Source organism: Solea solea, chromosome 12 (genome assembly GCF_958295425.1).
Source record: "Solea solea chromosome 12, fSolSol10.1, whole genome shotgun sequence".
Lineage (NCBI taxonomy): Eukaryota > Metazoa > Chordata > Actinopteri > Pleuronectiformes > Soleidae > Solea > Solea solea.
The window spans coordinates 7,385,886-7,408,281 of record NC_081145.1 but is presented as its reverse complement, the minus strand read 5'-3'; the positions used below and the strand labels follow the sequence as shown (position 1 = coordinate 7,408,281).

Here is a 22,396-nt window from a genome sequence, read left to right as displayed (position 1 = left end):
CATCTACCAGAATAAACAGATCTTCTCAAGCTTCTTTTCAAACTTCTCTATTTTCAGTACTCGCAGGGGTAATGTGGACAGCAGGGATTGTCAGAGCAAAATTGTAAACACAAACGGAGCCAGCTGCTAGTATTAATAGATCCTCTCAAACTCCAGAGGTAAATCCATAAGACATACTGTATGTCTTTATAAGTGCAGTATGCATATGATCACCCAGTAACCACAGTGTCTAGAAACTGATGTTGATCTCATGATTATTACATATTTTCTCTCAATTTAAATGATGCTAATAAATACCACTCAGCTAGAGTTGAAAGCCTTGCCCCCTTGTGGCAATAAATGAACTCTCTGAGACCTTCCCACATTTCATCCCCATTCCATTACAAAGCGGCACTGAATTGAACACAGAAATAGACTGCAGTCTGTATTCCAAAGGCGGGTTACAACAACATGCATTCATCACTGCACACACGCATTAATGTGCAACACATTTTATAACATACCAGACTCTAAATGACAAGCACATGTCGGGTGGAAAGATCCTAATGGAGTCACACTCGCTCTTTGATTCCTGTTGAAGCAGCCTTAAAGGATATGATGGCAGACAGATGGACATTTATGATGTCCTGTGATTATATACTATGTGAAATGGTTCATAAAGCACTGTCCGCTGATCCCTAAGATAAGCCCATGCCTTTTGCAGGGGGCTTTCAGCAAATATCCCTCATGGTTGTATTTGTTGTCATCTGTATTTCCTCTCAGCAGCGTGGGTGTGTGTAGTTAAATGCAGACTTGACCCTGACATAGAAGTATGCACAGTCTGGAGCGTTGCCAAATGACTTTTGGGTGACTTACCCCGCCTAAGAAAAAGGAAAAGGAATTACAGAGCACCTGCCCTACCTGTCTGTACAGGACCTGTCATGTGTGAAAGGGCTGCCATGCACTGCTACCCCACTGTCTGCTCATACACATCAGCTTCCCTCCCTTCCTCCGCTATCTCATTTTCTAACCTCAGGCTGTTGTTGGCATTGTTAATTTATGTAGAAATGAGCTGTCGAGCGGCTCACACCCTTCAAACAGTTCATAACACTGAGGGAGACAGCCACTAAATTCAGCTGCATGCAGTCTCACACCACTTGTCAAAAGGTGAGAAAAAGTAAACAGAATCAGGTTCAAGTGTTTCTTTCAGTTGTCTTGCATGTATACATTGATTACAGAGGGAGAATATCTGATGCAGTGGGACATAGTGAGTCACTGGGGGGAAAAAAAGTTTTGGTAGGGTTATACTTGCTGTAACGTGTCTGGTGCTTGGCTGCACGTGCCAGAAATGATGTCATCACTGCTGGTGGGTTAGGCCTGTGTACTCCTGAAGTTGTCGCGGCGCAATGTCGTGCATCACGTGAAAACTAGCCAAATAAAATGTGTCTTTTTAAGCAGCTCTAAGGATCACAGAAGAGTGTTTATGGCGTGATTAACAAAGCAACACAGGGTTGTTACATGTTACATGTAAACTATCAAAGACACAGAAACTTCCCACATCTATCACACTCACTGCTTTCATGTAGCTTATTAGATGTGGAAGTTAGTCTTGTGTAAGTCACATTTTGCCTGCCGACCATAAACACCTCGGTGGCTGCATGTAGGACAGTGCCTTTGCGCGAGTGTAGATAAGGCCTTAGCCTCGAGATGCTCAATTTGGACATAGGAAATGTCCATTCATAACCATGTTACAGTATTTGATTGATAAAGGCTGACCTTTTGATCTCTCCTCGAACCCACAGGTCACTTGTTTCACAAATTTTCCATCAGCGAGTCAGACTGGTACCGAATTAAGCAGAGCATTGACTCCAAGTGTCGCACGGCCTGGAGACGCAAGCAGCGCGGCCAGAGTCTGGCTGTCAAGAGCTTCTCCAAACGCACACCTCGCAGTTCAGTCACAGGTAAAGATTTTTACAGATTATTACCGGGAAACTGTAAAGCATGTATTTGTCTGTGCTGCTGCTGATGTTTTCCAGTGGAGGAGGAATGTACAACTTGGAAGTATTACTCAAAACCATGGAATATGCTATATAAGATGTGGTGGCGTTTGTGGGTAGATGAATTGTCGTGAACACAACAATTTAAGGAAAATACATAATAGCATCTTCATGTTTACATCCCTGAACAAGCCTGGAGTTAATTAATTATGCCTATGATTTATTACTGACAGACTAAGGATGACAGATATTTTTTTTTAAACTACTGTTAACTACTACGAGTTAAGATTTGGACTTCATATTTATTCCATCTACTGATAGGAAGAGATGCAAAAAGACCATCGCAGACAGATTATTTGTCCTCTCTCTGTTGTTTAAGTTGCATGTCCAATGAAAAAGAATAAATGGAAGTATTTACTTTTTGACAAAATTATGGAAGATTTCAGTTTAACTTATGTCTGATCCTTAACTGCTCCAAAAAAGCTACTTAATTAGGTAGCTCACCTTTTATCTCATTGATTTGTTGCTTTGAATCAGTAGGCTAATGGTTAATTAGTTGAGAGTGAACTTCTAGGCTGTCTGCTCAAGCTCAAAACACATAGCATTGCCATCTCATAGTGCTAGGTTTTGTTCCTGATCATGTTAATGTTACATTAATGCTATTTTAAATAAGAATGTGCCCATAAGTCATATCACTTGGTAGCACATGCAGGTTGGATGGCTTTAAAACTCAAAATAGGCCAAAACTGTGGGAATTCTGACAGTGTGCATTGCTGCAGATGGTTGTAATCTGCACACAATGCTCGCTGTCCCTCCCTCCCTGTGAGCCATCACCTCTCACCTCTGACCAGGGAAAGTAAGACTGCAGGGGAAACCCAAATATCCTGTGAGCACATACTGGGGCTGGAGTGTCAGCCCCTGCCTATTCAGGTCACACACACACCCCGGAGTGTACTACGCAAATACCAGTTGAAATAGTGCATGCATAAACATGCAAAATGCATACTAAACATCCTTTCAATCCTTAATGAGATTAAATGTTTATGGGGCCGAAAGAAGCAAATCTTTGGCATTTAAAGGCATTCATTTCCAGTGAACTAGCTGGTAGAACTCGGAACAGAACTGTAGTTTGCTCAAGGCACCTGTATCGTGCTTCCTCATCTGGCAAAAAAAGAGCTGAGTATTATTTTCATAATAATGAAAGATGGGAGACAGCCTCAAATTTTCAAAGCATTAAAGTAACACAAAACAGAACATTTCAGGTGTATGTGATATGTGTTGTGTGTCATTTTATATCAACATTCTGTTTTCCTGTTCATGGTCAAGAATTTTGCCATATCCATTTTCTCAACAATGTTAATGGCTACTTGGTCTGTTGCATGAAATGATGTCAGTGCTCACCTCTCACAAAGGCTCCCATTATTGCTGCTTGTTTTGATGTCTGAGAAGTGAAGGCGTGATTTTAATTATCTTGTGGCCTGTGGTGTAGATGACAGAGTGCTCTGTTGGTCTTTGACTGGTGATAAGGTATCCGTTAAGGGGCCGTTCCCTTGTATCGTATTCTGTGCACATGGTTATATTATTTTCAATGAAGACACACGTCCATTGTGACACTTACCAGTTGCAATTTGCCTGTTTGCACATCTTAGTCGCACTGAGACACACAGCCCACTCTGAAACAAGCTTTGACCCTCCCCAGTGATGAGATGAAGGATAGGATGTCATTTTTTTCTTTTCTCTCCACATACACACGTATTCAACAACACATAATCTATTGTTTTTGTTTCGAATTATTTTCTCAATGTGTTAATTCATTTTGTGAAACTGCAGCAAATTCAGTCTTCTCAGCGACTCCCAATATTAAAACACAGCCCTGGACGACAGGTGTATCTGGAGGAAGGAAAATGTCGTAGTAAAGATGTTGCCTAAAGGTGTTCATACTATTGCAGGGTTGTAGCAGATGACGCAATGCATCAATGTAGGAATTTCAGCCTGCTGTGTGTTAGCGAGTGTGTAGACTGAGAGTGTGTAGAGTTTGTGTTTTTCACCTACACCCTGAGTGTTTTTAAATGGTGTGATGAAGTGTCTTTGTTGAGTATTTAGGCGTTGCATGAAGAATAAACACACATCATTCAGCAGATGGCCTTGGAATCAGCCAGTTTTTTTTAAGTTTTCTTTTTGTAAAGATATGAGGTCAAGGCCTCTTGCGTGATCATGTGTGGGTGTGTGTGGGATTGTGTGTCTGCCTGTGTGTGAGCCTTGGAGACCTCATCCTGATTTCTGAAGTATCAGTATCAGCACTGTAATTCTGACCTACCTCCACTATACACACAGGCATACCAGTAACCATATTGCTTGTAATCCTATAATCCTATCCAGAGGACGGCATGACAGAAGAAGCCGCCCACATTGAGACATCCACCCCACAAACCTTGCACTACACGCTGGCTAATCAGCAGGTCCAGTTCCACCGAATTGGCGAAGATGGGCAAGTTCAGGTGGTGAGTGTCAGACATTTTATATCTGAACCTTTCTCTCACTCCAGAAGCAAACAGATGGTTGACCAATAAGGGTTTTTTCGATGGCTAAAATCAATGGCTTTTATATAGTATGATGCCAATATAACCTTAAATATGTGAAAACAGGTCATCAAAAAATTGAAAAATAAAGGTTTTGTCAAGTTTTTGAGAATAATTAAGTAATAATCAGCCAGGCCAATGCCGATTCTTAAAAAAATTAAATAAAAAAGTCAGCCCACCTCTATTCTTTAACAGTAAACATTCCCATTCAACTGAGAGGGAAAGTGATACTCTGTACCTCCCTCTGCATATGTAACATGTGACAGACGTTATTATTCAGCTGCTGTGTTCAAAGGTCAAAATCAAGCCCACGAAGAGGAAGTGACTGGACATTTACAAATGATCCAATTGTAAACCTCGGTTGTTTTTAAATGTGCTCCAGAAAAAAAATTGAGTAGAGTTGAGTTAAAGGACAAGCATGGAACTGACCATGTAAACTCTTTGACCTGATACAGAACTTCACATATTTAGAGCTTATCTGATACCCCAGTGTGTGTACTTGTATTTATATCTTTGTGAGGTCCAAAAAAACCATGCAAACCTATCTTTGTAGGGATTTTTTTCTGGGCCCCACAATTTTAAAGTGCTTTTTCAGACCCGTTTCTAGAGTTAGGGTTAGAATTAGGTTGAGTTTAGGATAAAGATTAGGCACTTAGTTGTGATGGTTAAGGTTAGGATAAGGGCCTATGTCTATAATGTGTCCTCACTAAGATATAAAAACAAGTATGTGTATGTGTGTATGGAACAAATTGGATTAATTAAACATGCCAAGTTTTGTTTGGGTCACAGAGATTGCAGTCATTAATTGAATTTAATTTATGGCTCAGCCTATGCCACTTTTTGTGTTCTCCAACAATCAGTGACAGATACTCACAACAGTCTGGGACATTGTTTTGCATGAGGGATTTTATTTATGAGGGAGATTAAATTAGATTGTTTTGTCCAAGTGCTACAACTGCATGTGTCTCAGTTACAAAGTCACTGTTACCAAATAAAAATGTAGTAATCGTTATCAGACGCAGTGCTGTTATACAAAGGGAACATCGGAGAAGTACTTTCTGTTCTGCGTCCACCTCATAATAAACAGCGTTGAGTTTTTGACATTGTATGGGTCTGAAGGTAATGATGATGAGGAGGGAACAGGCCTGAAAGACGGAGAGTTAGGGAGAAGGTTGAAGGGTGGGAGAGACAGATGCTTTCCAGAGCTCACTGTGCACTTACTACACTCCTGACCTGAGTAATAAAGGGTGTGGCTGAGGGAGAAATTTATGAGTATTGTTAATACAACAGGGGAAATAAAGCATACTCATCGGTGGTGACTCACCCCTGCACCCCTAATTATATAAGTGCATCATTTATCCTTGTAATTTAATTTCTAAATTTCTCTGAGGTACACACTGAGGTATTTCTCTATTTGTCTGTCTATGATGTGGTCAAAAATAGCACAAATGATAAAGGGAAAATGTGTCTATGTCAGTTAATGATCATATTTTTTTTAACCTCTGTAGTTTCTCATGCTTCTTTCAGATTCCACAGGGTCAGTTGCACATTGCCCAGGTGCCACAAGGAGAGGAGGTGCAGATCACACAGGACAGTGAGGCAAGTTGTGTGTGTGTGTAAATATAAACAGCATGTTTGTGTGAGAGTGAGAATGAAAAAGTGAAGCAAACAACGTCAAACTACAGTGTGAAAGTGGAAGGTGGTTTTGCTCTGGAGAGATGATGATTGTTGTCATTAGTGTCAGTACTGCAAATTTTCCTTCTGGCTTCTAATGATGTCTTTATTTAGCTAGTGGCTAGTGGAATGTATATATTTGAGCTAAATAATCCATGAAAAACACCATGTATGGCATGTATGGTCTGACTGTCAGAAGATGATAGTGGGAGTATACTATTGTGTTGTAATGTGAGCGAGCAGGAGGTAAATAGTGCAGCACAGGAATCTACAATGCACCAATGGAGGAAATGATAGTGATCATTTATGTAATGAAAAGAGAAAATGGAAAATAAATGGAGTTCTAAAGTACAAAAGTAATTATAACCTCATTAATTTGTGTGCTGTGCTCAGTAGGTTTTTCAGGTTATTAATAATCAACACTTGTATACACAGATAACAAACTTTCATAACGCTTGGATCAGTGTCATAATAATATGCAAGGATGTGCTTTTTACTTGTGCTTTTTTTAATAACCGTTTATCACACAGTGTTTAATAATTATTTATATAAATTAGACTCAACACTCCTTTCGTAACGGCCTGAGCACTTCTTCTACTAATAGAAACAAGCACTGACGTATATTTGAGGGCATGAGAACATAATTATGTTATCTGTCACAGTCGCTAACCTTTCTCTGTTGGCATGTCTAACGGCAGCATTCTTTGCCAGATTATACTTGTTGGCCATGTTGCCCTCTAGGTTTCAGATGTCTATTATAAACAGACATTAGTGGTGATTGTGGGTCTGATCTGACTGTCGGCTATGTCAATGAAATAATACCAGATTAAGCTTTAGGTGTCTGTTTCACTTTGTCAGAGGGAGCTGGCCTGTTGAAAGCCAGGGACATTCAGCGTTAGCACGTGTAGTAGTAGAAATGTCTCATGACACGCACATACACTCTCACATGAAATACCACATCTATCAAAACATGATTGTCAGTGGAGCATTGGAATGTTTTCACAGCAGGGTAATGCTAAACCTTTCTTGATAATGGTTCATTGTGTAGCACTGCATCAATTGCCATTTCCCAATATTGTGATTGTGCAGCTCACATAAGTTTGACTCTGAACTTCGTCTACTTTGCCAAGAAAGTCGAAGTAGACCAAATAACTGGTTAGCTGAATAATCAGGCTGATTTTTCAATGTAGTTCTTTGGCTGTTTGTTGCTAACTTACGTTAAATTTACACATTTGTATTCTCAGAAACCTAATCCGTTCTGCCAAGTCACCAAAACCTTATGTTTTCCTCCAAAAGTTGATTTTAGTTTTGTTGACGACCTATGTCATGTAATTAATATTTAGTCGATACATAATCTTTACTTAAAATCCATATAGATTGGAGAGAAAAACCACAAGTTTCTAACTTAATTCACAAGAAGAACAAAGAAAATCAGCAAAACGTATCGGCCATCAGAACAAACCTACACCAGTCTTCCTCTTAAAGAAAGTCAAATAGATCCAACTGTCTGTTACTAATCTATAAAATGAGTCAGGTTAAAAATCGTTAAACATTTATGTACCTGATTAGCCCTGTGTGTTTATGTTGGCCTTTGCCAGCAGCTGTCCCAGCGAGAGCAATACCCTAACAATATTAAAGTCATTAGATAATTTTAGCAGCTGTTCTGTGTGGAGCATCTTTATGTTTATACGATCGTCCGCTTACGCATGAGGTTATGACTTGCGTCTTTACGTAGAGGCCAGATGTGTCGTGTCCCCCAGCAGACATCTCTGCTTGCACACTCCGTGTTGATGGTTGGCCTGCCAGCTGAAATCAAAATCTAACTCCTAACCGCACCGACTGCTGAAGAGGAATTTCTGCATCAGCATCATTGATAATGATTTTTATTCGAGGATGTGGGAGAGGGTTTATTTCAAGGCGCCAGTCTGTGTACACACTAACACGTAATCATCACATACTGTATTTGATTCATGCCACACATGCATGACCACTTTTTTTTTTTGCAGAGGCAATTGACACCTTGACCAAGTGTTTTTCTCATTTCCTCCTCGGTTGTGCTAAAGGACGCTCAGAGGAAGAAATGCACATTTGAGTGAGAGTGAATTGGAGGCAGAAAGCCTCTAAAGCTTTTCCTGCTCTTTGTGGCTGGGCCCAGATTTTTCTCCTCTCTCCTTCCCGTTGCATGATATTGTTTGTTTTCTCGAAGTTCAAAGCTTAGCAACGAAATCCCACATCTCCAACTGCCACTCACAGAATATGTTTTCATTAGGAAGCGGGCCCTTTCATCACAGACATTTTAGCTCGCTAGAAAAGGAAATGAGCTGTTTGGGAGATTGCACTGCTCTCTGACCATATGGCAGTGCAGACAGTGCTGCATATATACATGAAATACAATTAGCAAGAGAGAGCAGTTGACTCTGGGGTTGACTGAATATGGCATGCATGGCCATGTGGTCTTGTTAATATCACTACGGATGTTCAGAGGTTTTATGATGGTCATTGTAGCTCGTGCAGCACACTGATGAGCCTGTGATGGGCTTGTGCCTTTTGTAAATGTGTTTCTGGTTTTGTTTAGGGGAGTTGCTCTTTAACCAGCAATGACAGAACAGATGTAAAAACAAGGACAATGGAGCCACTTTTCAGTCTTACGTCATCGTATGCACACACGCTGCTGCCAAAACCTGCACACTCAGAATCCAGTCAAAATAATTCAGACACTTCACAGATATTGCCACTGTCATGCAGCACATGATGCATGACTGTAAAGGGGGAAGTGGTTCACTAAAACACTTTTAATGGTTTGAATGTTGAAGGGTCTAATTTAATAATCTGTTGTCCAATAGTATTATTTATTATAATTATTAGTTAAGGTGATTATGAGAATACGGAGTAGACGAGGTGTAATTTTATTTTTTACACGTTTACCTTTCTCCAGGTAAATAGCTAAGGCACAATTTCCACTGATCAAAAACCCAGTCACATCTGGCTTTTTCCTGCAGTCGGAATGGATTGAATCAGTATTCACTTCTGGATCGAATGACCCTGCAGTGAATCCAGATATTTAATCGGTTTCAGCTCCATTAATAAAAACATGACGCCCAGGGGAACGTGCCATTTTTTTTCTTGTTCGTCTTGATGTTGGCACTCAAGTTGCTGACTCGGTCCGTTTTCCAGGTGCTGCATTGCGACATGTTCCTTTCAAGCAACAATTTTAAACGGTTCAGTCAAGCTGAATTTGACAGAGGACATGAAGTGAAAGGTACAAAACTGTAACATTGTCACTGGTCTCCATGGTGTTTTGGCACATGGGGTTTACAGCTTGTTCGTAATGTCAAACATGACTCGCATGACTCACCAAGTAAAAATCACAGAGACAAACTCCTCTACTGGCAATGGGAACGTAGTCAACCATGCTTATCCATGTTTAAAATCTCGATATATACAGTACTTGCTGCAGCGTTATGATGCCATGTCTTCTCATTTCTCTATTTCAGGGAAACCTCCAGATCCACCAGGTACATGTTGGTCAGGATGGACAGGTAAGAACACATTTATACAAAATTAAAGATGTAATTATATATTAACTTGCTATAGGTGACAAACTACTTATTTGTATCACGTAATACTTTTGTTCAAATCCATCACTAGCTAGGCCTGGAAATGTCATTTTGTGTTAGAAAAGTAAAGCTGGGTAACGCTACTGATTTCCTGAATCCGTTTGATTGATTTGAGATATTTCTGTTTCCAATTTTGCTTGGCCATGAAGGAGATTTTTTTTGTTAATGTTGCAAATTGCACACAAGTAGGATCTTTGAAACCTGATGCATCATTAAATATAGTAATGTTTGCATTAAAAATGTACCTCAAAGTACATAAATGTCTTTTTTTTATTTAATATGACTCTCCAGTACAGTTTTAGTCCAGAAGTGCATCAGACAGTTTGAATTAATTACAAAGTTGTCCAGCAGAGGGCACTGTGAGCACAGCTTAACCTGCATCCATGCCCCCCCCCCCCCCCCCTTTGCTGAACAGAAGAAAACAGTGAGGTTGTGTTGTTGAGTGAAACCATTTTGAAAAGCAGTGTGAGTAAGTATTTCTGGTTCTGCACAATAGATGGCAAAGTAACGGAGGAAAATGCTGTGGATTCAGCTGTAAGCTGTGGTCAGGTGAGACTATCATGGTAGAGGATCCAGGAAAAGGCAGATTGATTTAAGGATTTTATGAATCAATTTGATAACCCAGCCATTGGAGGTTCTGGTTAGCGAAATGTAGTAGCTCTCAAATCTTCCATTCATGAGTAATGTGGCTTGGTAACTCAAACCCTGCTACCCCTTCTGACTTGGACTGCAACTTAGGTAGGGCAAAGTTTCTTATATACAATGCATCCGTTCCATTTTAATAAGAAGGGATAAATCTTATTTATATCATCACTGTCAAATGAATCAATAAGAAAGCTCTGCGCAAACCCCCCACCAAGGCCACTTAGTTTCCCACAGTGTCAGCGATTTCAATATTAAAAGGTCCTGAATCCGTATTTGGATCACCACCAAAATGTTGTCATTTCTTCCTTGGGCTAAAATCTACATCCCCAGAAAATTTCATCCAGATCTGAGATTTCTTCCATTGATTCAGATGCTTAAAATTTTGACTAGAGTAAGAATCTATTTGGTCTCTGAGTAACAGCCTGCGGTGCTTTGTTCCATTGCATTAAGTAGTGATGTGATTACAATAACATTGCTTTGTTGGGAATTATGGGACCTATAAAGCTGCGTTTGAAATTGCAGGCAATCACCGTATGTGCTGAATATATCAAAATGTGGGGTGAAGTCAGCGTTACAAGCCACCCACCAACTGGAACCATGTGCGTTCAGCTGCTTATTTCTTCATTTTATTGTGTTGATTAAGTTCCCTATCACTGATAGATTCAAGACGCTATTGGTTATCTGTGTGCATGCTCACTTGTGATGTGTGAATGGACTGGTGTTTTCTTTTGTTGTTTAGATTGTTTGATTGGCCATTTGTTTTTGTGTGTTTTCAGTTAATCGAGGTACACATGCTTGTGCTGCTTCTCTCCCGCGCACACACACACCCCCACACACACACACTCGTCTATGCCCGTGTCCTTATATGACCTACTTCCTGATCCTGACAGCAACGTTCCTCTCCCTCTCTCTCTAGGATCTTGGATCAAGTTTTCGCCAAAGTTTGGTTGAGATTTAACACAACAACAGACGTTTCCCTTTGCAGTTCAGTATATGGCTGTCATTATGTGTCCCTGCAGATTTTGATCAGCTTTATCTGGTTAAGTTCCTTGACTCACTATGAGTTATACCCCATACAACATACTGTACATTAAACATGCAGTATTTGAAATCGCTGTGTGGAGTGCAGTATGTATGTAGGTATTAGTCCTTTGAAATTGGACACCAAAGTGTCCCAGGATGTGCGCACTAAAAACTGCACGAAGACCTCTATTCCCCTGGCAGTGTCTGGGAGCTTAGTCCAATAAAAAGCTCGTTTTATTATTCCTTATTTTTCCACTCATACTTTGATTGAGTCTGTAAAATGGTACAGAGTTTGGAGCCAAAACAAGCACACAGTGACTTATTCTTTAAACCTTGTGTTGCAGGTCGAGCTGTTCACACACACATGCAGTGCTACGCTGTTACGGTTCTTCTTCATGCTTATATTCTCATGGAGTACAAGGGCAGGCACATTTTAGGTCAGCTCCCAAATCTGCTGAATCCCAGAAAGACCATAAACACTGAAGAGAAGCAGGGCCCAAACAAGCATGACATTAGTGATAGCATTTCATTGCGATAAATCCATTTGACCAGATATGGTTGTGTACAAATGACATATTGCCTCTTTATCTTGATTGGTGTTAGTTGATCTTGGACCAGATGTCTGTTGAGGACCTCAGACAAAGACAGTACACATCAGATTTTTCGCTGATGTGCGCGTCTTAATTTGTGTGTTTACAGAGAGGCTTAGATCAAATAGACAATGTATGATGTCACTGTTTTTGTAATGTGGTAAAACTGTGCAGAGGCTATGTTAGTGTAACCTAGGCCGAGCAATTCATCACATAAGAACGCTTTCTCTCCACTTCCTTTCTCTGGGGCAGTTTTCCTCTCATTTCCATCTCACTCTTGCTGCTTTTTTACTGTGTAGCTGTGGCTACACCTGTCTTTTAAGGGCCACCTGCCGCATCCAAACACTACGGGTCACATAAACTGTCGATTGTTTACACTCTCTGGTTGACTCTTGACTGCATTTAGATCCATCACATAAATGGAAAGGAAAGAGTTGTGGTACTCTCATGGCTTTAAGCTTTAACTGCTCCGCACAGATGTTTTTACACTCTCTGTCTCCAACAGGGTCTCTTTTAATTGTTGCACATGTTTTCCTTGTTTGTCTGCAACTGGCTTAGTTTGTGTCTATCTGCGGTATTTGTCTCGTTGAAAGCTGTTTCCAAAATCCACATGCTGAGGTGGCCTGGCTCGCACTCGACTGTCATATCTCAGCTATGTGTGAAACTGTCATGTCCGTCGCGTGTAGCCACAAGAAGCAACATACTGGACATATTGTTATCAGAGCTTTGTTCGGCCTCCATTCTGGAAGCAGTTTAGTCCCTCTGCTGATTCCTCTCCTTCACTTGGCACTGACATGGGTAATAGATCGTTGACTCATTCTACTAACTTATTACTTGTGTGCATGCCTAATCAATCTTTTTGTTTGTTTGCTTTTAATAAGTAACACATATCAAAAGTCTCCCCTCCCTCCAAACAGTCCTTTTATTGTCAGCAGACCTCGCTGACTGTCTTTAGAAGTAATGGGCATGCCAGTTTTCTTCAAAAAAACCAACACATTTATAACATGGAAAATAAAAATTGGTACGCCATTCTATTTTGGCTAGTTGTTTTACTCTTCTTTCTGTTTATGAGGCTGCTACTCATGGCACATAATGTTCTCCGCTGGCCAGTTTCATACCGACTTTGTTGTCAGAAGTTTTTCATGAATCACATTTCTGACTTGGGAATACAGTTCTTAATGTATTTTGGCTGCATTATGATGGCAGAAAAAACACTTTTGGTGTTGATTTGTATTGTGGTAGGTTTTTCAGAATGAGGTCTGTGTCCTAAGGAGGGAAATGAGAGGTTTTCTAGCTCTGTTAATGGGTTAGGGGTCAAACCCCAGGTCCAGCTTTACAGAGATAATAAAAAGAGGAGACTGGCAGCTTTAATATGCTGAGAGGTCTGCAGGCTGACCCTTCTTTCTGTCCTTTCTTCACCTAATACCCTCCTCTGTAGCCAGAGTATAGTCTTTGCATGCAGTGAGCAGATCAGTGTTGGGTTAGAATAATACTGATTGCCAGTGTTGATTATGTGAATACGGGGAGATGGATTGCATGAATGTATCACTCTTTTTTACATTAGTCCTCAACTCCCACTCCCAGGCTGTCTCAAAATATCTTTAAAAATCCCTAGGCCAATTGTGGAATTTTTTAGAGACCTAATAAAATGGTTCTCCGCACTGCTGTTGGGCAGTCATACTCTCTCCCTCTCTCTCTCTCTGCCATTGACTGTTTGGAAATGGGTCTAAATATTTGATTTTCCATCATGAAAAATAAAAAGCAAGCAGACTATGAAACTGACTTCTAATGTCTGTCTGTCTGTTTATGATCTCCTCTGCTCAGATTCAGTGTTAGCGGGGTAACCAGCACACAACAACCAGCTCATGTTGCTTGTAGAGTGTGTGTTGGTTGTATGAAGATGAAACTATAGAAGCATGACTCCTTTTGAGAATCAAGTAGTTGCTTGTGAAGTTGCATTTTGCAACAGTCAGAATTCCCCTCACTCTGCCTTTCCAAAGCTGTCGAAGAACACAAAGGTTTTTGAGATGTCGACTCAGTGTTTGGTTTGTCCTTGCTGGGCTACTGTTGAAACACGGCAGACAGAGGCAGGAGAGGACCTACTCACTAGAAGGTGAAAAAAACAAAATGAGTTAGCGTCTAATGATTACATGTGGATGAAAACACACACACGATTCCATCGCTCAAGTTACAATATGTCACTGTAAAGACTTTATTTTGTGTAATTTCGTTCCTAACGACTGAATTAAGGAAAGAAAACATTTTATAGTCACATTAAAATCATTAATTTGGCATTAATAAAAAACTTGCAAGTTGTCACAGTGTTTAAACAGTGTGCTACGCAAATCAAATTTATTTGTTTGTCTAGCGCATGTACACATTGAATTTGTGTAGTTTTTTGGCTGTATCCGTTTCATGCTGGCTGATGCCAACTGTGCCCTGAATTCGGTGCAGCAGAGCCAACTGTGAATCAAAACAAATTTCTCTGGCTGCCTATAAAAACCCTGTAGTGCAGACGGAAGAGAGGGAAAACCCATTAAACGATTGAGGGGGGGAAAAACATAACACTTTTTACTGCTCTCCCTGTCCGTCATAGCCTCTTATCAAGTGCCCTTCTCTCTCTGGGCTGTGATCTTGCCATGCACTGATGGAGACCAAATGGAGTATTGGAAGAAGAAATGAGTGACTGGTGAGGAAGAGGAGGAGGGGAGAAAGAAAAAAAACATGAGGGGAGGAATGCCAAAAGCGAGACCGTCTGGAAGAGATGTTTTGCCACATTCATGATTGGAAACTGACACAAGCTGAGCTGTGAATCAAACAAAAACACACACCGTTGAACAAATGCATGTTACCAGATGCCACATAAAAATCATGTGAGGGGTTTATTGTTGTGAGAAAGTAAAAAAAAAAATAAAAAAATAGTCTGACTTTTTAACTTCTAGAGGAAAGCCTCAGCAAATTTACTTATCCTGTCATTCACTAATAGTGCCTTTGTCATCCCTCCCTCTCAGCACATGGTAATGTGCATCTGGTGGATCCTCCCAAGCGTCACTATTAATGCTCAGTGTGGGAAATGGGTCACAGAACAGAGTCAAGCTCGGCACACTGGTCCTTTTAGGCCTCACTGCCGGGACCTGAAAATACAGAACCAGTCCAGGACTTGGGGAACAATAAATGTTCATGATGTAAAGCTTTAACCGATGAAGGACAGGTTGAGGGAAAAGAAGGGAAAAGAATGCCAAACAGGTAAAATGTAACCCAATACATTCGACATGAAGAGGACATTAATGAATGAGAGTTTTGACCTCTGAACTTGTGCTATGCTGTAAGTGTTGACATTATTACAGTTGCGTGAGTGTTTGTTGCTCGAGACGTCACCGCCTTTGATGTCTGCTGTCAGGCCTTTCTTACACACAAAGCAGATGTGTGAAGGATGTGCATTGTTAACCTCACAGAATCGGGGCATGATGTGCGCTGGAATCAATCTGGCCAGAGTCATTCAGTTGTCCTCTTCTTTCTCCTCTCTGCTCAAGGATGTTGTTTCTAGAGTGTTGAGGTTGGATGTTCAGGTTCCTCTGATTCACAGCACTCATAAATGAGTGAGATGAGATGAAATGAAAGGTTTTTGACCAATGTTTAGTATAAGTGGAGTGCATATAAGCAGTCAAGGATTTAGAGGCCGAGTGATGGATCCTGTTTCAAAGGAGCAGTGGTCTGTTTTGTGTCCCTGTGGCATCATTGCCAGGAGATAAATGGCCACAGATCGGGGAAATCCTTCCTTTTGAATGAAGGTGTGGGTGTGAGTGTTTGTTACTCAGCATTTTGAAACAGCGCACACAGTGGCGTTCCCATTTTGTTGTCATGGGCAGAATCTAGGGTCAGTGTTGTCTGTGCGAGTAAAAGGAACCAGATGTTTAGATGCACTTCTACATGACTCACCATCAGCACAGGTCTGATGCAGATCAGTCCCAGGCCTGCAACTCTCCATCATCCATCAGATTCAACTCCAGCAGGCTCCTACTAGGCACAATACAGCAATAATGACTTTACTGACATGGACTCTGGCTTGATTATAACCAAGCCAAGGCAGTACTCTTGTTACATGAACATCTTAGTCGAGGTAATTAACACACATGAAAGTCATAATCATAGAGAGCATAGAGTAAGTTGATAAACAGATCTGGATTACTCATCAGTCTTTCGAATGACTCTTGGCTTGCATAGCATAGTCTGATTTCTGTCTCCACACACCACAAACATGAAGAGAACTGGATGCAAAGTAGTGTGTTTGAGGAAGAAGCAGCATAACTTTGCAGTGGGGGGAACAATTAAACTTGTTTTTCATGGAAATGTTGGCAAACGGCTTCCATGACTTACACTGCAACTAAAAGATGTTGAGTGAAATTCACCACTGAACAAAATTCAAAATGACGATTTACTGTGATATTTTCAGACCACCCATTCTGCTTGACCTCAGCGTGACCATTGCACAAATAATAATGACAGAAAGAGGACATGGCAGATGCTTGAGACGGATGTTGTGCGAGTTTATCAATGATGTCAAACGTACAGGCCCAGAGGAGGTGATTGCATTTGATGGATTTGACGCCTGAAAATGAGTGGAAATACAGGGTGACATGACATCAGAAATCAAAGTATGTTAGTCTGACTAAAACCAGACTTTTAAAATACATGCATACACGTTAGTGCAGCTGAAATTCTATTAAATCAAATTTCTCTAAATTGAACACACCCAGATAATGCGATAAATGCTATTTACTAGTTCAACTGGACCCAAAAATGCAATTTACTAGCTCAACTGGACCCAACTGGAACTGACTTAGTGACTCTGTGGGTGTTCCACAGTTCCTGCCCCAGGGCTTTGACCCATAAATAATAGATAACCCAAAAATAATTGACCTGTGAATAATAGAAGAAGCTAAGACAACAGCAACAAAACATGGCAAAATCACGACCGTTGCAATTTCCTACCAACAACGAGACTGAGTGTATTCTCTGTCAGCCTAAAGAATTGAATATTATATTTAATATCATATTTGGCAGAGCTCCCTATGTGGAGGATAAAGCGGTAGAAGATGGATGGATGGATATAATATAATATATAGCAATGTAAAATAATAATTATGTAAAGTAATAGGTCAACTGGAAAATGCCTAATATTAACAAGCTGGAAGGGGGCATATCACCAGCTAACAGCAGAGGCAGACGCATGTCATTCATTAAATAATTTCCCTGCTTGTGCTTATATACTGGGACAAGAACAGTGGTATAATTAAGTGGTGTAGTCGAGCTACAACCAGCTACAACCATAGTTTACATAGTCTATGAGGACATCCAGAAACTCTTTGTTTTCGACTCCACGCGCGAGAGTCAGCTGACCTTACCGTACCATTTTACTCCGGGACCTCAAGGGAAGGATGCCAAAAAATGGAACGGTAGGGACTGATTATTTTGGTACTATTCCTAATGGAAAAGCGAAATAATATGTACCGTACTGTACCAAACCGAACTGTTCCTCTCGATGGAAACACGGCTTTACTGGTTTACTGGGTCTGAATGCGATGTGGATTATTTCTGCTATGACCTTCAGAGTTACCCGATCGCAATCCAGCTGAACACTTTTATAGAGTGCTCTCCACCACCATCATTAAAACACCAAATGACAGAATGTGTTTTTGGATGAATGGTGCTCTGTCACTCCGGCACAGATACAGAGCCTCGTAGAAAAGATGCCAACGCACATGAAGTTGTTCTGGCAGCACACGGGGACCCACACCTTCCTGAGACACAGATGTTTTAGTTTTGAATTTACCATCAATATGCCATTTCTAATGCATTTTTATTTGTTTGGGGTATTTAAAGACAAGCCCCTGTAACTGAAAACAGAGTGTGTCAGGAATATGACACATTCCTGCTATGTGCTGTAATGTGCTTTTGTAGATTCTGACTCGGTTCTAGATTACATGACTTGTTAAGAGATTTGGGTTTTTTGGTGCAGTGCGATGTGTTGTTGGTTGAGTTTTACAACCTGTGTATATCATCTCTGGCTCCACTGAATTAAATAGGATAATTAAAAACATGATTAAGTCATCATCCTAAATTTACAGACATTTTAAAAATGCCTTCATCAATTAGGCCTGCCGATTTCAAACTTGGATTATAGAACAGAGGAAAAAAAAAAAGCCTTGGTATAATTTTCTTCCTTTTGATTTCTTTAAGGGGCTGACTTTTAATTTAACTTTTGTCCACAGCTTAGTGATTTGTAGGTTCTGGATTGAATCAGAATTCAAATTTGTCGTCATAAAACAAAACAGAACAAAGGATAGGGGTTTGATTCAATGCAGGTGCCAAGCTCTTATGAGTGCATCTAACAGTGACAAGGTGAATGTATTTAAAGGTCCAGTTAGTGTGTAACATTTAGGAGGGTTTATCAGAAATAATGAAATTGACTTCCATAAGTAAGTTTGAATATATAAGTGCTTCAAAAGATAAATTGTGTTTGGCTGTTGGAGCCTTAGAATCATCTCTTTACAGGTCCTTTCCACAAGGGCCTTGCTGTACAGAGGCCGCCATTTTGCCTTCTTGTGTGCCTCACGGTTTGAAGTGCAAATCTCTACTGTGCAAATGAAGACAAATGGCTCCACCCATATGCATAAATTAATGAAGAGGAAGGAGGAAATGGCAGAGAAGATAGGAAGAGCTGGTAGAACAGTGGGCCGTTGAGAGAGAGTGAGAGAGAGAGAGAGAGAGAGTGAGAGAGAGAGAGAGAGAGAGTGTTTATGTCCGTTCTAGAATGCGAAGGCCACCGTAGTTCCGGGGGAAAAAGTGGGGACAGTGAAATGGTCTCACCGTCAGATGTCACTAATTCATACACACTTGACCCTGAAAAGAATTATGTCTAGACAGACAACTGACATATCAGCAACGTATGGTAATACCATCTGTAAAAAGTCTGCACATTTAACTGAAAATCCGTCAAAGAATTCCCAAATCATAGAGGAACAAAGAATGATACTCTTTGGCTTCTATTTCAACCTCTGACACATTTTGATTTGTATCACAACTCCTCTGTTGTCTATTCAATCACGTTGCGAGCCGAGGCCCAGCTGAAATCATAAAACTCCTCAGACTCGGAGGTAAAATAAAAGGCATATGTAACTAACACAGATAATGACTGCAGTGAGACATGTTTTCTAGGCCAGTGTTTTCACTTTCCTAGTCTACACCAAACAAGCAGTCTGTGCACTGCTGTGCTGGGCACCTTTACAGCAATGTCACAGCCAGTCCTTTGCCCCACCCCTCCACCCCCACTGCGCCCTCCTCCTCTCCTCTCACACCCACACATCCTCACCCGGAGCTTGTGTTTCTGCTTGGACATCTGTCCGGGGTTGGCAGTTGCAGATGTTGTTGACGGCTGTGAAGCTGAGAGGAACTTCCAGCCACTCCAAAGTCCAAATGTTTCTTTTTTCCCCCCATTTCCCTGTTTGGGTTCAGTTTTTTTCCAGATTCAAAGGGAGGAGGAGGAGGTATAGAGTGATAGGAACCAGATTTGTATAGACCTTTTTTTAGTGTACAGAAAAAAGTTTTTTATGGAGAAGAGTCTTGTGTTTTTGGAGATTCCAGCCGACTTTGATTTTAGGGTGAAGCATACTCAGACACAAGCACACATATGGACACAAGCACACATATGGACACAAAGTGGGTGACTCATAGCATCTTTCGATTCACAGCTGAGTGTAAGTGAGACCTCCGGAGAGCCTGGGAATTGATGCCAGCCTCAAACAAGTATGCACATTTGAAGATTTTGTTTTTCAATTGATGCATTTTTCCGAAATGGCTAAAAACAATAGAGATGGGAATTCAGAAGCATTGTTGTGTTTCTGAACAACCCATATTTTCTCAAAGCAATCACTGTTGAAATGTAACGAGTTTCCTAGGGAGTAAAAGGAGAAAACTGCATTTTAAGAGATGCATGTGAGACCGACAGAGATGGTGGCTGGTTTTGAACACATTGGCTCTTGTTTATCCAGTTGGTTATTGTCTTTCAGTCTTGAAGTCATGAATGCTTTTTGCATCAAGCTGCTGCTGTTTTCTGTGTGTGTTTCCTCTCCCATGGCTGTATTTCTTTAGTGTCCTGGATCCATTACTGAAAACATTACAGCATCAGCAAAAGATTTATTACTTTTCCCCTTTTTTTTCATAAGGCCATGGCAGCTTGCAAAGCCTGCAGAAAATTTAAGATGTTCTTGATTGTGCAGCGCTTCTCTGTCCATTACCGCGCTGCAGTATCATATCACACTTGTCTGTTTTGCTCCTGGGCCTTTCAGCACAGGGGTGGCCCGCCAACCAGCGCTGTTATTTAAGGTACCCATTTCCTAAAACCTTGAGGTCAGCAGTAACTAATGCTCTTAAGATCTGCTGATGGGCCGTGTTTCTGACAGACTTAGTCAAATCGAATGTATTGGCCTGCATTTTAAACGAGTCAGCCATGCTTCTAGGTGCAAACTGATGCAGTTATGCAATCAAGGCAAGACTGCAAAGTTTCCCCAATGTCAGGAGACTTGCTTGGCCCATGACAGCGCCCTGAAATATTTGTCACCTTGTTAATGTATCAGTGTCTGCTTATAGTCAGCATTTAAAAAAAAAAAACAATGTTTCATCACATACAAATTCTTCTTTGAATGATTTAGTTGTTTTTTTGTATTTTTCCATCATTGCCAACCAACCCAATCTTATCAGCTGAATCGTCATTACTCAATGATTCAGTTTAATAGGGTTCAAAGCGGTGTCCAATGCAGATTTCCAACCTTGAGATAATTATAGACAGAGTTCACACTCCAGACCACCTCTGTGAAGTAGGCTGACATTTCTTGAGCACAGATTTAGTTTTCATTTATTCTGAACTGACACATACTTTAGGGCCAAGCGTGACAGTATTTTGCCAAAATAGTGGAGACAAGTTGTTCTGACAAAGCAAGTCGTGGGACAGGATGTGAGCCCCGAGAAGTTCCTGTGTAATCGCTGCAGAGATCTCACACACTGGTCCAACTCTGTAAATGCTTTTGTGAGCCTCTGTGTGCTTCTGCTCACAGCTGAGAATGCAAAGTGTTCTCAAATGGAGGTTGAGAATCTAATTGTGTGAGACAATTGTTTACTATCGCTTGTCTAAACCACAGCATCCCTTCAACCCTCTTAATTGTACATTTAGATTAGGTTAGTTGGACAGTACAAACTAATCAGCACGCTTGGGTTCACACGCATGCACACACACACACAACTGCAGAGAGAAAAGCACCAGGCAGAAAGCACTGTGATGGAAGATGGAGATAAGAAAACATCTATGGATTCTTACCATGAAGAAACACTTTACTTTTTAAGTCCTCTCTATAACATGTCTGACCTGGCACTGTGTTCATTGTCTGTGGACTGATGCCTGCTATGTGCTGTAGCTTAATGCCATTTCAATAGAGATAAAGTGACTCTAATTATTGTCATTTTTATTATTATTATTACTATTATTATCATTATTATTATTATTTTGTTTCACTTTCTACACACTGGTCAAATCTCTGATCACATACCCTGGTATACACAGTAGAACCGTTCTTCTGATTTTTCTTCCAAGTACCACCAGAGGAAGCTTGCGTACCACGGGTGGTACACGTACCACAGTCTGAGAACCATGGCTCTAGAGAAGTTTAGCTCAAGAATGTTAGGTGTTCTTATTTCTACCAGTCAAGCTACTCTTTGCACCTGCTTTCAAGTTTTATGCTTGGCTAAACTAACTGGCCTCTACCTCCAAACTTAATTTTCAGCTTTCAGGCACTGATGTGTCATTGATCTCTGGTTCTAATGCTCTGTCGGAAAGCAATTACGCACATTTCCCACAATTTTAAAATGTTTCTCGTAACTGTCTCATTACTGATTTCACAAACCCTCTAGGCCAATCGTCTAATTGATGAGTAATGTTTGATTGCTCATCAAACACTGATTCATTTTGACCCACCCCTCATACTCTCATAGTCTGGTGGGTTATTAAGAGTCTAACTCACTCACCCTCGATCCAGGTCTTTGAAGTGTCCTGGTTGTCTGATAGGGTGAGTCAGACAGACTTGTAATTAGTGTGCTAATAGCTTCCATCGGGCCAGTCAGGCCCAGTGCATTATGGTGAAGAAGTGGCAGCTTTGTGGTGAAAATAATTAAGTCTGGTAGATGACGAGGCAAGCCAGTGGATACCATGGGGGTTAACTGAACCTTTTGGACCCATCACT

General features: G+C 40.8%; 1 protein-coding gene across 4 annotated transcripts in view; it reads left to right on the top strand.

The window, feature by feature from the left end:
* Positions 1-22,396, top strand: part of banp (BTG3 associated nuclear protein) — a 37,795-nt gene that overhangs the window by 4,960 nt on the left and 10,439 nt on the right. For 3 of the 4 annotated variants that reach the window (XM_058646039.1, XM_058646038.1, XM_058646040.1), the window contains 4 exons: positions 1,782-1,940; positions 4,356-4,477; positions 6,083-6,154; positions 9,724-9,768. In XM_058646039.1, coding sequence (XP_058502022.1) covers positions 1,782-1,940; positions 4,356-4,477; positions 6,083-6,154; positions 9,724-9,768 — 398 coding nt within the window. The remainder of the gene's footprint in view (positions 1-1,781; positions 1,941-4,355; positions 4,478-6,082; positions 6,155-9,723; positions 9,769-22,396) is intronic. The other variant, XM_058646042.1, reaches the window with a different exon arrangement.